Source organism: Artemia franciscana, chromosome 1, assembly GCF_032884065.1.
Source record: "Artemia franciscana chromosome 1, ASM3288406v1, whole genome shotgun sequence".
NCBI classification, from domain to species: Eukaryota; Metazoa; Arthropoda; class Branchiopoda; order Anostraca; family Artemiidae; genus Artemia; species Artemia franciscana.
The window spans coordinates 19013251-19026788 of NC_088863.1; the positions used below are offsets into that span (position 1 = coordinate 19013251).

The 13538-nt window shown below is 34.5% G+C and overlaps 1 protein-coding gene across 3 annotated transcripts in view; it reads left to right on the plus strand.

Moving 5' to 3' along the window:
- The window catches only part of LOC136026636 (RUN domain-containing protein 1-like), a 169177-nt gene that overhangs the window by 106323 nt on the left and 49316 nt on the right, over positions 1-13538 (plus strand). For all 3 annotated transcript variants that reach the window (XM_065703370.1, XM_065703383.1, XM_065703379.1), the window contains exon 8: positions 10766-10902. In XM_065703370.1, the coding sequence (XP_065559442.1) occupies positions 10766-10902 (137 nt within the window). The remainder of the gene's footprint in view (positions 1-10765; positions 10903-13538) is intronic.

Here is a 13538-nt window from a genome sequence, read left to right on the forward strand (position 1 = left end):
ACTTAAAACGAGTAAAAATTATTACAGCTATGCCCCCTCCTCAATACCTCGCTCTTTATGCTAAAGTTTGATTTTTGGCCCAATTATTTAAGAATGACTTACGAAACAAAAATAAGAATAATAAACTTTAAAATTCTAAGAAAGCTTTAGCGTAAAGAATGAGGTATTGAGGAGGGAGCAACCCACTCATATTTGTAATAGTTTCTGTTCGTTTTAAGTTTTAATAATGCTCCTTACTTTCAGTTGAAAAAACTTGTTTTTATTCAATTTCTGATCATTTTTTAAACAATACAGAGAAGTCCAGCTCCCAATCCAGGGAAAATCCCTTCCTCTATGAAAAAATTCTCCATGAAAAACTCCTCCAGCGTAACCCTCCCCGCCAGAATATCCCTCCCCTTAAAAATATCTATACACTCTCCCAATTAATTAATACAATACGTATATAATGGATAAAGTTCATAGCTTATACTTAAATAGCGATGAAGACCACACTGCCTTTCCATATCAAATAAAAATAACTTTAAAATATCCACTGAATTGAAATCCACTTTCTTGGAAAACCAATTTCCCTATTTTTTCTAAGTTGTTTTTGTTGGATAGCTTCAACTCCTTCCCCTGGGGCCTCCGGGGGGTTAAATCATTCTCAAAAACATTGTTATTAGGTATTTCGACTATGCTGAACAACATGGCTATCTAAAAATTTTATGGCATGGAAGGGGGCTAGCTGTCTTCAACATTTTGATGACTTAAAAAAAAACACTAGAACTTTTGATTTCCGATCAAATGAGCCATCTCCCGATCTTCTAGGATAACTGGTTAGACATGATCACCCCCTGAAAAACACGCATCTTGCTTCTGACTAAAAATGCAAATTTCCACATTTTTGTATATAGGAGCTTGAAACCTCTATATAATTGGGTTAGCTGAATCTGATGGTTCAATTTTCATTAAGATCACTTGATGATTTGGGGGTGTTTCACTCTCTTGGAAAAAAGATTTCCCTATTTTTTTTAAAGTTGTTTTTGTTTCAAAGCTTATACCCCTTCCCCAGGGGCCTGTGGGGGGTCAAGTCATCCCCAAAAACATTGTTATTTGGTCTTTCAACTATGTTGAACAAAATGGCTATCTCAAAATTTTGATTGGAAGACTTTGAGAAAAAATTGGCATGGGAGGGAGTTTGCTGCACTCCAACATTTTGCCGTCTCCCGATCTTCTAGGATAACTGGTTCGAGATGATCACCCCATGGGAAAAACGCATCTTGCTTCTGGCTAAAAATGCTAAATTCCCCATTTTTGTATATAGGAGCTTGAAACCTCTCTAGTCAGGTTCACTGATATACTGAATCTAACGGTTTAATTTTCATTAAGATCACTTGATGATTTGGGAGTGTTTCACTTTCTTGGAAAATAGATTTCCCTATTTTTTTAAGTTGTTTTTGTTTCAAAGCTTATACCCCTTCCCCAAGGGCCTGTGGGGGGTTAAGTCATCCCTAAAAACATTGTTATTAGGTCTTTCGACTATGCTGATCAAAATGGATATCTAAAAATTTTGATCCGAAGACTTTGAGAAGGAATTGGCGTGGGAGGGGGCTTGCTGCCCTCCAACATTTTTGATCACTTAAAAAGGACACTAGAACCTTTGATTTCCGATTAAATGAGCCATCTCCCGATCTTCTAGGATAACTGGTTCGACATGATCACCCCATGGAAAAAAAACGCATCTTGCTTTTGGTTAAAAGTGCAAAATTCCACATTTTTGTATATAGGAGATTGAAACCTCTCTAGTCAGGTTCACTGAATCTGATGGAATCTGATGCTGAATCTGATGGTTTAATTTTCATTAAGATCACTTGATGATTTGGGGGTTTCCCTCTTTTTCAAAAAATTGGGCAAATTTTCTCAGGCTCGTAACTTCTGATGGGTAACATTAAACTTGGTGGATTTTATATATTCTGAGTAAGCATTAAAATTCAATTCTTTTGATGTATTAAATAAAAAAAAACAAGTTTTTTTTTTAGATGGAAGTAAGGAGCGACATTGAAACTTAAAACGAACAGAAATTACTCCGTATATGAAAGGGGCTTTTCCTTCTCAACGCCCCGCTCTTTACGCTAAAGTTTGACTCTTTCTCTTAACTCTGCATTTTAAAAGAGTAAAAAACTTTAGCGCAAAGAGCGGGGTGTTGAGAAGGAAAAGCCCCTTTCATATACGGAGTAATTTCTGTTCGTTTTAAGTTTTAATGTCGCTCCTTACTTTCATTTATAAAAAACTTGTTTTTTTTATTTAATTTCTGAACGTTTTTGAATCAATGCATATTTTGATTCTCCGCAGAGGAATAATTAAAACGAAATTTGTATATTGTTTTTTTTTTTGCTATATGGCTTTCTCATAATTTTGATCGAATGATTTTGAGAAAAAAGAGCGGGGGAGGAAGCCTAGTTGCCCTCCGATTTTTGGTTAAATAAAAAGTCAACTAGAACTTTTAATTTTTTACGAATCTTTTTATAAGTAAGAGGTATGCGTAACTTATAAATTAGCTAACATAAAGAACTTTTGTATTCTCATGTTTTTATTACATACTAGCTGTTGGGGTGGCGCTTCGCGCCACCCCAACACCTAGTTGGTGGGGGCACTTTGCGCCCCCAAGCCCCCCTGCGCGCGTAAGTTGTTACGCGCCATATTAGTTACATGCCATTGTAGTTGTGTCCCTGTGTCCCACCTGTGAATATATATATATATATATATATATATATATATATATATATATATATATATATATATATATATATATATATATATATATATATATATATATATATATATATATATATATATATATATATATATATATATATATATATATATATATATATATATATATATATATATATATATATATATACATATATATATATATATATATATATATATATATATATATATATGTATGTTTTTAACTACGTAAAACTTGCGAATATACAACATTCTTCGCTGTCCCATTGTCTGTGCATATAAGTAGATTGTCAGGTTTACTGACTCTTGAACATGCAGCATATAATTGTCCATGGGAAAAACAATCCGTATTCAGATCTATACCTCATTATTCAAATGATTGCCCTTGAGCTTTGATGATGGTGATTGCTAATCAAACATTCCCTGTGTCCCGGTCGTCATTTATATATCCTCCCTGTGCCCCCGGCGTCCCCGTTGTAGTTGTGTCCCTGTGTCGCGGTCGTCATTTATATTCCCTGTGTCCCGGTCGTGATTTGTTTCCCGGTGTCCCAGTCTGTAATTTCTCTTTGAGTGTCCCGGTCGTCATTTATATTCGCTGTGTCCCGGTGTCCCGGTCGTTATTTGTGTCCCGGTGTCCCGGTCTGTAATTTCATCAGTTGACAAACATGACGTCAGTCGACAAACAACTTCATGACGACATACAGCTCAATCCTTATAATGTCGTCAGTCGACAGACACACAAACAAACAACTTATTTTTATATATATAGAAGATAGACAGATATGAGGGGGTTCGCCCCCTCGTCAGTACCTCGCTCTTTACACTAAAGCTTAAATTTTGTCCCAATTCATTAAGAATGACCCCTGAATCACAAAAGCTGCAGAATAAATAGTTGAAATTACTAAAAATACTTTAGCGTAAAGAGTGAGGTATTAGGAGGAGGTGAGCCCCTCATATGGGTAATAATTTCTGTTCGTTTTAAGTTTTAATGCTGCTGCTTCCTTCCAGCTGAAAAAACTTTTTCATATTTATTTTTTTCATTGTTTTTTTAAGTAATGCTGGTAAATCCTGCGCTCCCTTCATGGAAATTTTCTTCCCCCATGACAAATTCCTCGATGGAAAGTTCCCCCAGCATATACCCCTCTTCTCAACCCCTGCCTTCAACCAATAGAATCCTCCTGAAAACGCCTGTACACTTCCCAATAACCATTACTATATGTAAGCACTGGTCAAAGTTTTGAACTTTTAACCCCTCCCACGGGGACTGTGGGGGAGTAAGTCGTCCCTAAAGACATAGTTATATGGTTTTTCGACTACGCTGAATAAAATTGCTATCTCAGAATTTTGATTCGTTGACTTTGGGAAAATAATTAGCATGGGAGGGGGCCTAGGTGCCCTCCAATTTTTTGGTCACTTAAAAAGGGCACTAGAACTTTTCATTTCCGTGAGAATGAGCCCTCTCGCAACATTCCAGGACAACTGGGTCGATACGATCACCCATGGGAAAAAAAAAAAAAAAAAAACAAAAAACAAAAAAACAAACAAACAAATAAACACGCATCCGTGATCTGCCTTCTGGCAAAAAATATAAAATTCCACATTTTTATAGATAGGAGCTTTAAACTTCTACAGTAGGGTTCTATGATACGTTGAATCTGATGGTGTGATTTTCGTTAAGATGCCTTTTAGGGGGTGTTTCCCCCTATTTTCTAAAATAATGCAAATTTTCTCAGGCTCGTAACTTTTGATGGGTAAGACTAACCTTGATGAAACTTATATATTTAAAATCAGCATTAAAATGCAATTCTTTTGATGTAGCTATTGCTACCAAAATTCCATTTTTTAGAGTTTTGGTTACTATTGAGCCGGGTCGCTCCTTACTACAGTTCGTTACCACGAACTGTTTGATCTATTGTTACCAAGACTCTGCTTCTTAGAGTTTCGATTATTATTGAGCCGCGTCGCTCCTTACTTACAGTTGGTTACCACGAACTGTTTGACTTGTCAACGTAAGAAAACTTTTCTTTCATTTGAAATTAATATTTTGTTTTAACAAATCCTTACTTTGACGATTAGGAAAATTTAAACATTGAGGAAGTTTAATAATTGTACAGTAGATTTTTTAGGATTATGGAGATATTGACAAAAATAAACCAACAAAAAATGTTGTTTTATTAGTGTATTAAAAAAAAAAAAAACTAGCTTTTTTAACTGAGAGTAAGGAGCGACATTAAAACTTAAAACGAACAGAAATTACTCCGTGTATGAAATGGGCTGTTCCCTTCTCAACGCCCGCTCTTTACGCCAAAGTTTGACTCTTTCTCTCAATTCTACTTTATTAAACAGAAAAAAAAGCGTAAAGAGCGGGGCGTTGAAAAGGGAACAGCCCCTTTCATACACGGAGTAATTTCTGTTCGTTTTAAGTTTTAATGTCGCTCCTTACTTTCAGTTAAAAAACTAGTTTTTTTTTATATTTAATTTCTGAACGTTTTAGAATTAATGCATGTTTGATTTTGGCTCTCCGCACATAAATTATTAAAATGAAATTTGCATATTAATTTTTTTTTGTACATGGCTTTCTCTTAGTTTTGATCCGACGAATTAGAGAAAAAAGGGGTGGGAGAGGAGGCCTAGTTGCCCTCCAATTTTTTGGTTACTTGAAAAGGCAATTAGAACTTTTAATTTTTAACGAACGTTTTTATTAGTAAAAAATATACGTAAATTAAGAATTAACTTACGTAACAAAATTTTATATTCTTATATTTTATTATGTATATGAGGGGGTTTTTCCCCTCGTTAATACCCCACTCTTTACTCTAAAGCTTCAATTCTGTCCCAACTCCCTAAGAATGACCCTTGAGTCAGAAAGGCCGTAATATAAATAGTTGAAATTACTAAAAATAATTTAGCGTAAAGAGCGAGTTATTTAGGAGGAGATGAACCCCTCATATGCGTAATAATCTCTGTTCGTTTTAAGTTTTAATGCTGCTCCTTACTTTCAGTTGAAAAAACGTTCATATTTATTTTTCCATCGTTTTTTTTTTTAATAATAATGCTTGAAAATCCTGCGCCCCTTCACTGAATTACTCTTCCCCCATGATGTATTCCTCCAAGGAAAGATCCTCCCACATAGCCTCCTCCCCTAACTCCCCCCAAACCAAAATAATCCCCCTGAAAAACGTCTGTACACTTCTCAATAACCATTACGGTATGTAAACACTGGTCAAAGTTTGTAACTTGCAGCCCTTCCCCCGGGAACCGTGGGGGAGTAAGTCATTCCAAAGACGTAGTTATTAAGGTTTTCGACTATGCTGAACAAATTGGCTATCTCATTATTTTGATCCGTTGACTTAGGGAAAAAATAACGTGGGAAGGGGCCTAGGTGCCCTCCAATTTTTTGGTCACTTAAAAAGGGCACTAGAACTTTTCATTTCCGTTAGAGTGAGCCCTCTTGCGACATTCTAGGACCACTCGGTCGATACAGTGACCCCTGAAAAAAAAAGAACACGCACCCGTGATCGGTCTTCTGGCAAAAAATACGAAGTTCTACATTCTTGTAGATAGGAGCTTGGAAACTTTGACAGTAAGGTTCTCGGATGCGTTGAATGCGATGGTGTGATTTTCGTTAAGATTCTTTGACTTTTAGGGGGTGTTTCACCCTATGTTCCAAAATAAGGCATATTTTCTGAGGCTCGTAACTTTTGATGACAACGACTAAATTTATGAAACTTATATATTTAAAATCAGCATAAAAATCTGATTCTTTTGATGTTTCTTTTAGTATCAAAATTTCGTTTTTTAGAGTTTCGTTTACTATTGAGCCGGGTCGCTCCTTACTACAGTTCGTTGCCACGAACTGTTTGAAATTCCCACATCTTACAGGAATTTCAAATATGCTTGCTGAGAGAATGCTTTTGAACACAATTGTTGTTAATACATTACCGTAGTTTTTTTCTTTTTTATATATTAGTCTGATTCTCTTGGCGTATTTCCTGTGCTTTTCGAAGAGGCATTTTTGATAAGCTGAGTTTCGACTCGCAATGCTTTACATTACCTTCTTGGTGCAACTTTTATGCCCAGTTGGCATCTGGATTCGTCTTTTCTTTCTTTTGTCATAGTTTCCGTATATTATGTGGTTTTGTTAAATTTGTCTAAAATATAGTATTTAAAAAAGAAAAAAAAGCTTCCAAAACTTATGATAGAAATTATGACAGGGTTTGGAAATATGCAGAAAATGTTTTATCCAAAACTTCAGTAACACTTCATCTGAAGAGGAACTATATTTACCACAATTAAGCATAAAAAACCAGAGGTTCTGCTGAACAAGAAAGAAAATGTTACTTACAACATATTACATATTTGTTAATATGTTTTAGAAATGAGCATATAACATTGACGTCCAGAGATTAAGAGGATGTAGGCGTTTTAGAAGAAGCTTGGCCTGAGATCCAAAAGTATACATTAAAATTAAAATTTTTAATTTTTTTGAATGCTGTTGACACAAACTTTAAAGGGAACTGCAGCTGTGCTATGGGGTATTCTATCCGAAAGACCAAACGCCCAGATTAGGCCTGGATAAGATCGCAAAACAAGACATAATCCTCGGACTTTTTATGGTATTAAATAAAAAAAAAACAAGTTTTTTTAAATGAAAGTAAGGAGCGACATTAAAACTTAAAACGAACAGAAATTACTCCGTATATGAAAGGGGCTTTTCCTCCTCGACACCCCGCTCCTTACGCTAAGTTTTTTATTGTTTTAAAAAGTAGAGTTGCGAGAAAGAATCAAACTTTAGCGCAAGGAGCGGGGTGTCGAGGAGGAAAAGCCCCTTTCGTATACGGAGTAATTTCTGTTCGTTTTAAGTTTTAATGTCGCTCCTTACTTTCATTTAAAAAAACTTGTTTTTTTTTATTTAATTTCTGAAAGTTTTTGAATTAATGCATGTCTGATTTTGGCTCTCCGTACATAAATTACTAAAATGAAATTTGCATATTAATTCTTTTTTTGGCTAAATGGCTTTCTCTTAGTTTTGATCAGACGAATTTGAGAAATAAGGGGTGGGGAAGGAGGTCTAGTTGCCCTCCAATTTTTCGGTTACTCAAAAAGGCAATTAGATCTTTTAATTTTTAACGAACGTTTTTATTAGTAAAAAAAAACGTAACTTAAGAATTAACTTACGTAACAAACGTACATAACTGACGTAACTTACGTTACGTTTTATCCCAATTCATTAAGAATGACCCCTGAATGAGAAAGGCCGTAGAATAAATAGTTGAAATTATTTAAAAATTTTTCAGCATAAAGAGCGAAGTATTTATCTCCTCCTAAATACCTCGCTCTTTATGCTAAAGTATTTTTAGAACCCTTCATATGCGTAATAATCTCTGTTCGTTTTAAGTTTTAATGCTTCTCCTTACTTTCAATTGAAAAAACTTTTTCATGTTTATATTTTCATTGTTTTTTTTTATAGTAATGCTAGAAAGTCCTGCGCCCTTTTCATTGAATTTCTCTTCCCCCATGAAATACTCCTCCAAGGAAAGATCCTCCCATATAGCCCCCTCCCCTGAACCCCACACCCAAACCAAAAAAATCCCCCTGATAACGTCGGTACACTTCCCAGTAACCATTACTGTATGTAAACATTGGTCAAAGTTTGTAACTTGTAGCCCCTCCCCCAGGGACTGTGGGGGGTAAGTCATCCCCAAAGACATAGTTATTATGGTTTTCGACTATGCGGAACAAAATGGCTATCTCAAAATTTTGATCCGTTGACTTTGGGAAAAAAATGAGCGTGGGAGGGGGCCTAGGTGCCCTCCAATTTTTTTGGTCACTTAAAAAGGGCACTAGAACTTTTCATTTCCGTTAGAATGAGCCCTCTTGCAACACTCTAGGACCACTTGGTCGATACGATGACCCCTGGGGAAAAAAAAAAAACAAACAAAAAAACAAATAAACACGCACCCGTGATTTGTCTTCTGGCAAAAAATACGAAATTCCACATTCTTGTAGATTGGACCTTGGAATTTTTTCTATAGGGTTCTCTGATACGCTGAATGCGATGGTGTAATTTTCGTTAAGATCCTATGACGTTTAGGGGGTGTTACCCCCTATTTTCCAAAATAAGGCAAATTTTCTCAGGCTCGTAACTTTTGATGACAAAGACTAAATTTGATGAAATTTATATATTTAAAATCAGCATAAAAATCCGATTCTTTTGATATATCTTTTAGTATCGAAATTCCGTTTTTTAGAGTTTCGTTTACTATTGAGCCGGGTCGCTCCTTACTACAGTTCGTTACCACGAACTGTTTGATGTGGTAAAAATACAAAATTTAAAAAGGATGGGATAGAGAGTATTCAGCAGTATTTTGGTCTCTGGCTGTTAAGTGCTCAGTTGCGTGTGGTTTCAGTTAATCTGATTTTTTTTTTATCATTCCAAAATTACAATTTTCTACAGGAACAGCAATTGTAAAACATTATATGTTCTTCCTCCAGGAATATAAATAAACATATAAAAAAAAATTCAAGATGCCTAGTGAATATAATGTGTTTTTTTATGTCAAACATGACATAATCCTCGGAATTTTTATGGTACCTGGTAAAAATACAAACTTTAAAAAGGATGGGATAGAGAGATTTCAGCAGTATTTTGGCCTCTTGCTTTTTAGTGCTCAGTTTCGTGTGTAGTTTCAGTTAATCTGATTTTTGTATCATTCCAAAATTACAATTTTCTACAGGAACAACAATTGTGAAACATTATATATTTTACATCTAAGAATATAAATAACCATAGTAGTAGTAGTAGTAGTAGTAGTAGTAGTAGTAGTAGTAGTAGTAGTAGTAGTAGTAGTAGTAGTAGTAGTAGTAGTAGTAGTAGTAGTAGTAGTAGTAGTAGTAGTAGTAGTAGTAGTAGTAGTAGTAGTAGTAGAGCAATTTTATTGAAAATAATTTATTTTTATATAATACCACAAGAAAAGCGGAGCTTGCAAGGATGTGCTAAAATATAAAAAAATTTAAGATGTATAGTAAATATAGCGTTTTTTTTAGCATAACCCAGAAACAAAACGCCAAAGCTCTGCGTGACACAATAAAAAGTCTCACAAACCACGAAAATCAAGAATCAGCAAATCAGAATTAATTGCTGATTAATTGCTTTGTCTTTTTCGACAGCAAGGGAGCGACTCGTAAGTAATTTGTTCCTCAAGAACAGACAATTAACACTGCCTACGACGTGAATATGCTGGAAATACTCCAAAAAAGCAGGATAACCTGAAAGGAACCCGTTTCTCGTCCGTGGAAGAGATACCAGCCATGCCAAAGACCTCGCGAGAGGTCCTCTAAGACGCATTCCTGGGTGCGTACTGTTTGCAGCAGAGTCGGTGAAAGAAATAGGTAGAGCCCCAAGGAGAATACTGGGAAGAATAATAAATGTATATGCAAATCTGTTCGATAAATAAATTTAAAAATATTGATTTTATTACTTTCGGAATGCAGCCATAAAAAATGTGAAATCATAGACAGTATAAACTGTAAAATGTAAAACATTTAATAAGATATATGTGCAATATGTAAAAATATATAAATACCCAAAATCATGAACGTTTCTTATTTACGTATTTTTCCCTTTGAGCAGCTCATTGTTTTTTCCATATTTTGCCCAATTTGGTTCGGTATTTATTTTTCTCAATTAATTAGTCGATGATATTTCATAGTAAGGATTTCATTCTGAAGTGAGGAGGGGGGTCATGTTTTGGTATTTTTAGAACATATAGGTCTTAATTTAATTGGTTTGACCACCATTGATCTATGAAGGACATTGTGCGCAGATACTTAGTTAATTTTATGTTGCTAGCATTATTTATTTGTTCATTTAATTATTTTAATTAATGTTTAAGATTTGTTCATTTTCAGTTTTTAACTTATTTATTAATTTTGTATTGTTGTTTTATTTAATATAAAAGTAAGAAACTATTAGAGTCAATTGACTTTGTTATGTTTTTTGTTTGTTTATCTTTTTGATTTTATCTTGCAGAAACGACAAGAGACGGTGAATCGTATTTCACACCTTTTGCAAATGCTGGTAGCCTCACAGCTTGGATGTGGTGTTGGTGAAGCCTCTGATCTTCTCTCATCTAGGTTAAGGCCTACTGCGAAGGGTAATCACTGGGGGTAAGTTACAGCTGATACATTTATGAGCTCCAACTTACTGTGCAATAATGTCATTTGTTTAATTCTGATTTAGTGTGTTTTATCTTCATTATGCTTTCTATTTTGTTTTGAATTAGAGTTTGGATTTTTATTGTTGGCGTGAGGAAATGCTTGGAGAATAGAATTGGAGAGTGGAAAGACTGTAGTGTAAAAGGACTTATATTGAAGTAGTATCATATTGAAGTAGTATATATTGATATATATATATATATATATATATATATATATATATATATATATATATATATATATATATATATATATATATATATATATATATATATATATATATATATATATATATATATATATACATATATATATATACATATATATATATACATATATATATATATATATATATATATATATATATATATATATATATATATATATATATATACATATATATATATATATATATATATATATATATATATATATATATATATATATATATATATATATATGTATATATATATGTATATATATATATATATATATATGTATATATATATATATATATATATATATATATATATATATATATATATATATATATATATATATATATATATATATATATATATATATATATATATATATATATATATATATATATCACAGATGAGACACAGGGACACAACTACAATAGCGCGTAACTAATATGGCGGGTGACAACTTACGCGCGCGGGGGGGGGGGGGGCTTGGGGGGCTTTGCGAAGCGCCTCCACCAACTAGGTGTTGGTGTGGCGAAGCACCACACCAACAGCTAGTACTACTATATATTGTAAGTTTAAAATTGTTTTTGGACATGTCAAACAGATGTGCCAAGCTTATCAACACATCACAAGAAATTTGAAGTTGATTGAAAACAAACTAGATTTACGTTGCATGGGCAACGTGAGGTGTTGTGGCAACCTTTGCTCGGCTTCGCCGAGTAAAGTGTTGCGAGAGCAACACTTTGGTTTTGTTTCCTCGCTGCGACTAAACGCTGAAGTTGTTAATCTGTAAGGATGCTAAAATACATACTAGGTACACCAACTCGCAAAAGTTGCAAACTCCTCATTGCTAAAGATGATTGTAGCCTTACAGCCGATTATTACTTACAAGTCCCCTACATGTCTTACCACTGGAACCAAATTGGTCTTACCATCAAATACAACGGAAACAAAAAATAGGTACACCAACTAGTAAGAGTTGCGAACCCCTCATTGCCGAGGATGATTATGAGCTAACAGCCGACTCTTGCTTACAACTCCCCTATATGTCTCACAATTGGTATCGGCCTATTTTTGGTTTCAGTGTGTACCTTACTACTGAAGTTGTCAACCCCTTTAAACTTTCAAACTGGTATATCTCATGAAGGAATTTTTGTACAAAAAATGGATGACATATACTTTGATCAGCTCATCAAAAGCTATCGACTGCCGTCGAAAAAAAAATCTATCTGTCTTAGTTCAAAAGTTGACTTTTTTGCCGTAGGCCAACTTTCTAACGTCATCACTTAGAAAGGAGCAAAGGATAAACTCTAATTTCTTTAGAAATGAGAGAACTTTTAAAGTTTAAGAGGCACATCTGATACCATTTCTCTACCGCAATCCCAAGTGCGAAAAACCGAATGATAAACTCAGCTGAAATCACGAACAGAAATGGGTAGAAACAATAGATGGCAGCACTTTCGGACCCGTGGGAAAATGCCGCTTTTTTGCTTCTCTAAATTTTTCTATTTATCACTCAAAGAAGATATATTGGCTGTGGGGCAGGGTAACTGTCGCATATATTTAACACTTATAGATTTTAGTCCATCTTCAATTTGAAACTGGTGCCTGCCTGCTTGCCTGCTAGAACGGAGCTTTCCACTCGAAAGCAGAAACATGGTTTGATGAAACGAAAGCTTGGCTGCATAACTTCAGATAGTCCTCTCTGACATAGGCTATACAACTCCTCTTCACTTCACACACTATAGGCTCTGGCTCAAGGACAAGCAAAAACCATCCTTTTTGGCCCCAGGCAAGAGTTCTACGAAGCTTTCCAAAATGTAAAGTCATATTCATCAATCCGGCCTAAGGTCCACACTTTCCGTAAAAACCGCAGAGGTTAGACCATTACCACTTTCTAGGAATAAGCTGAAATCGGGGTGCTAGGAACAAAAAAAAAAAACACGACAAAACCAAAGTGTTGCTCTCGCAACACAATTATTGCAGTTTACTCATGACAGTATATGGCTATTGTTCCCCATTGGACTATGAATAGAAACATAATTTATCAAATACTAAAAGAAAAGTATTACAACAGAACAATTAAACCTCCTTAAGCTTTCGCTGGTTTGGAGTAACCCCTTAAACATAGGAATAAAATTTTAAAAAGACAAAGGTAAGGACCACCAAAAGTAAAACTTGGTAAGGCTATGCATCCTCTCGAACTTAATATTTGCAATTGCTCTCAACGAATAAAATCGAACAAGAAGTGAAGACAAAACACTAAAATAAATAAACATAACAATAAATTAGCTATAAGAGTAGAAAGCTTTATACGCATAGACTAACAAGTTATTATGATTTCCATGAAGTGGTATCAATTTATGGAAATGTAGG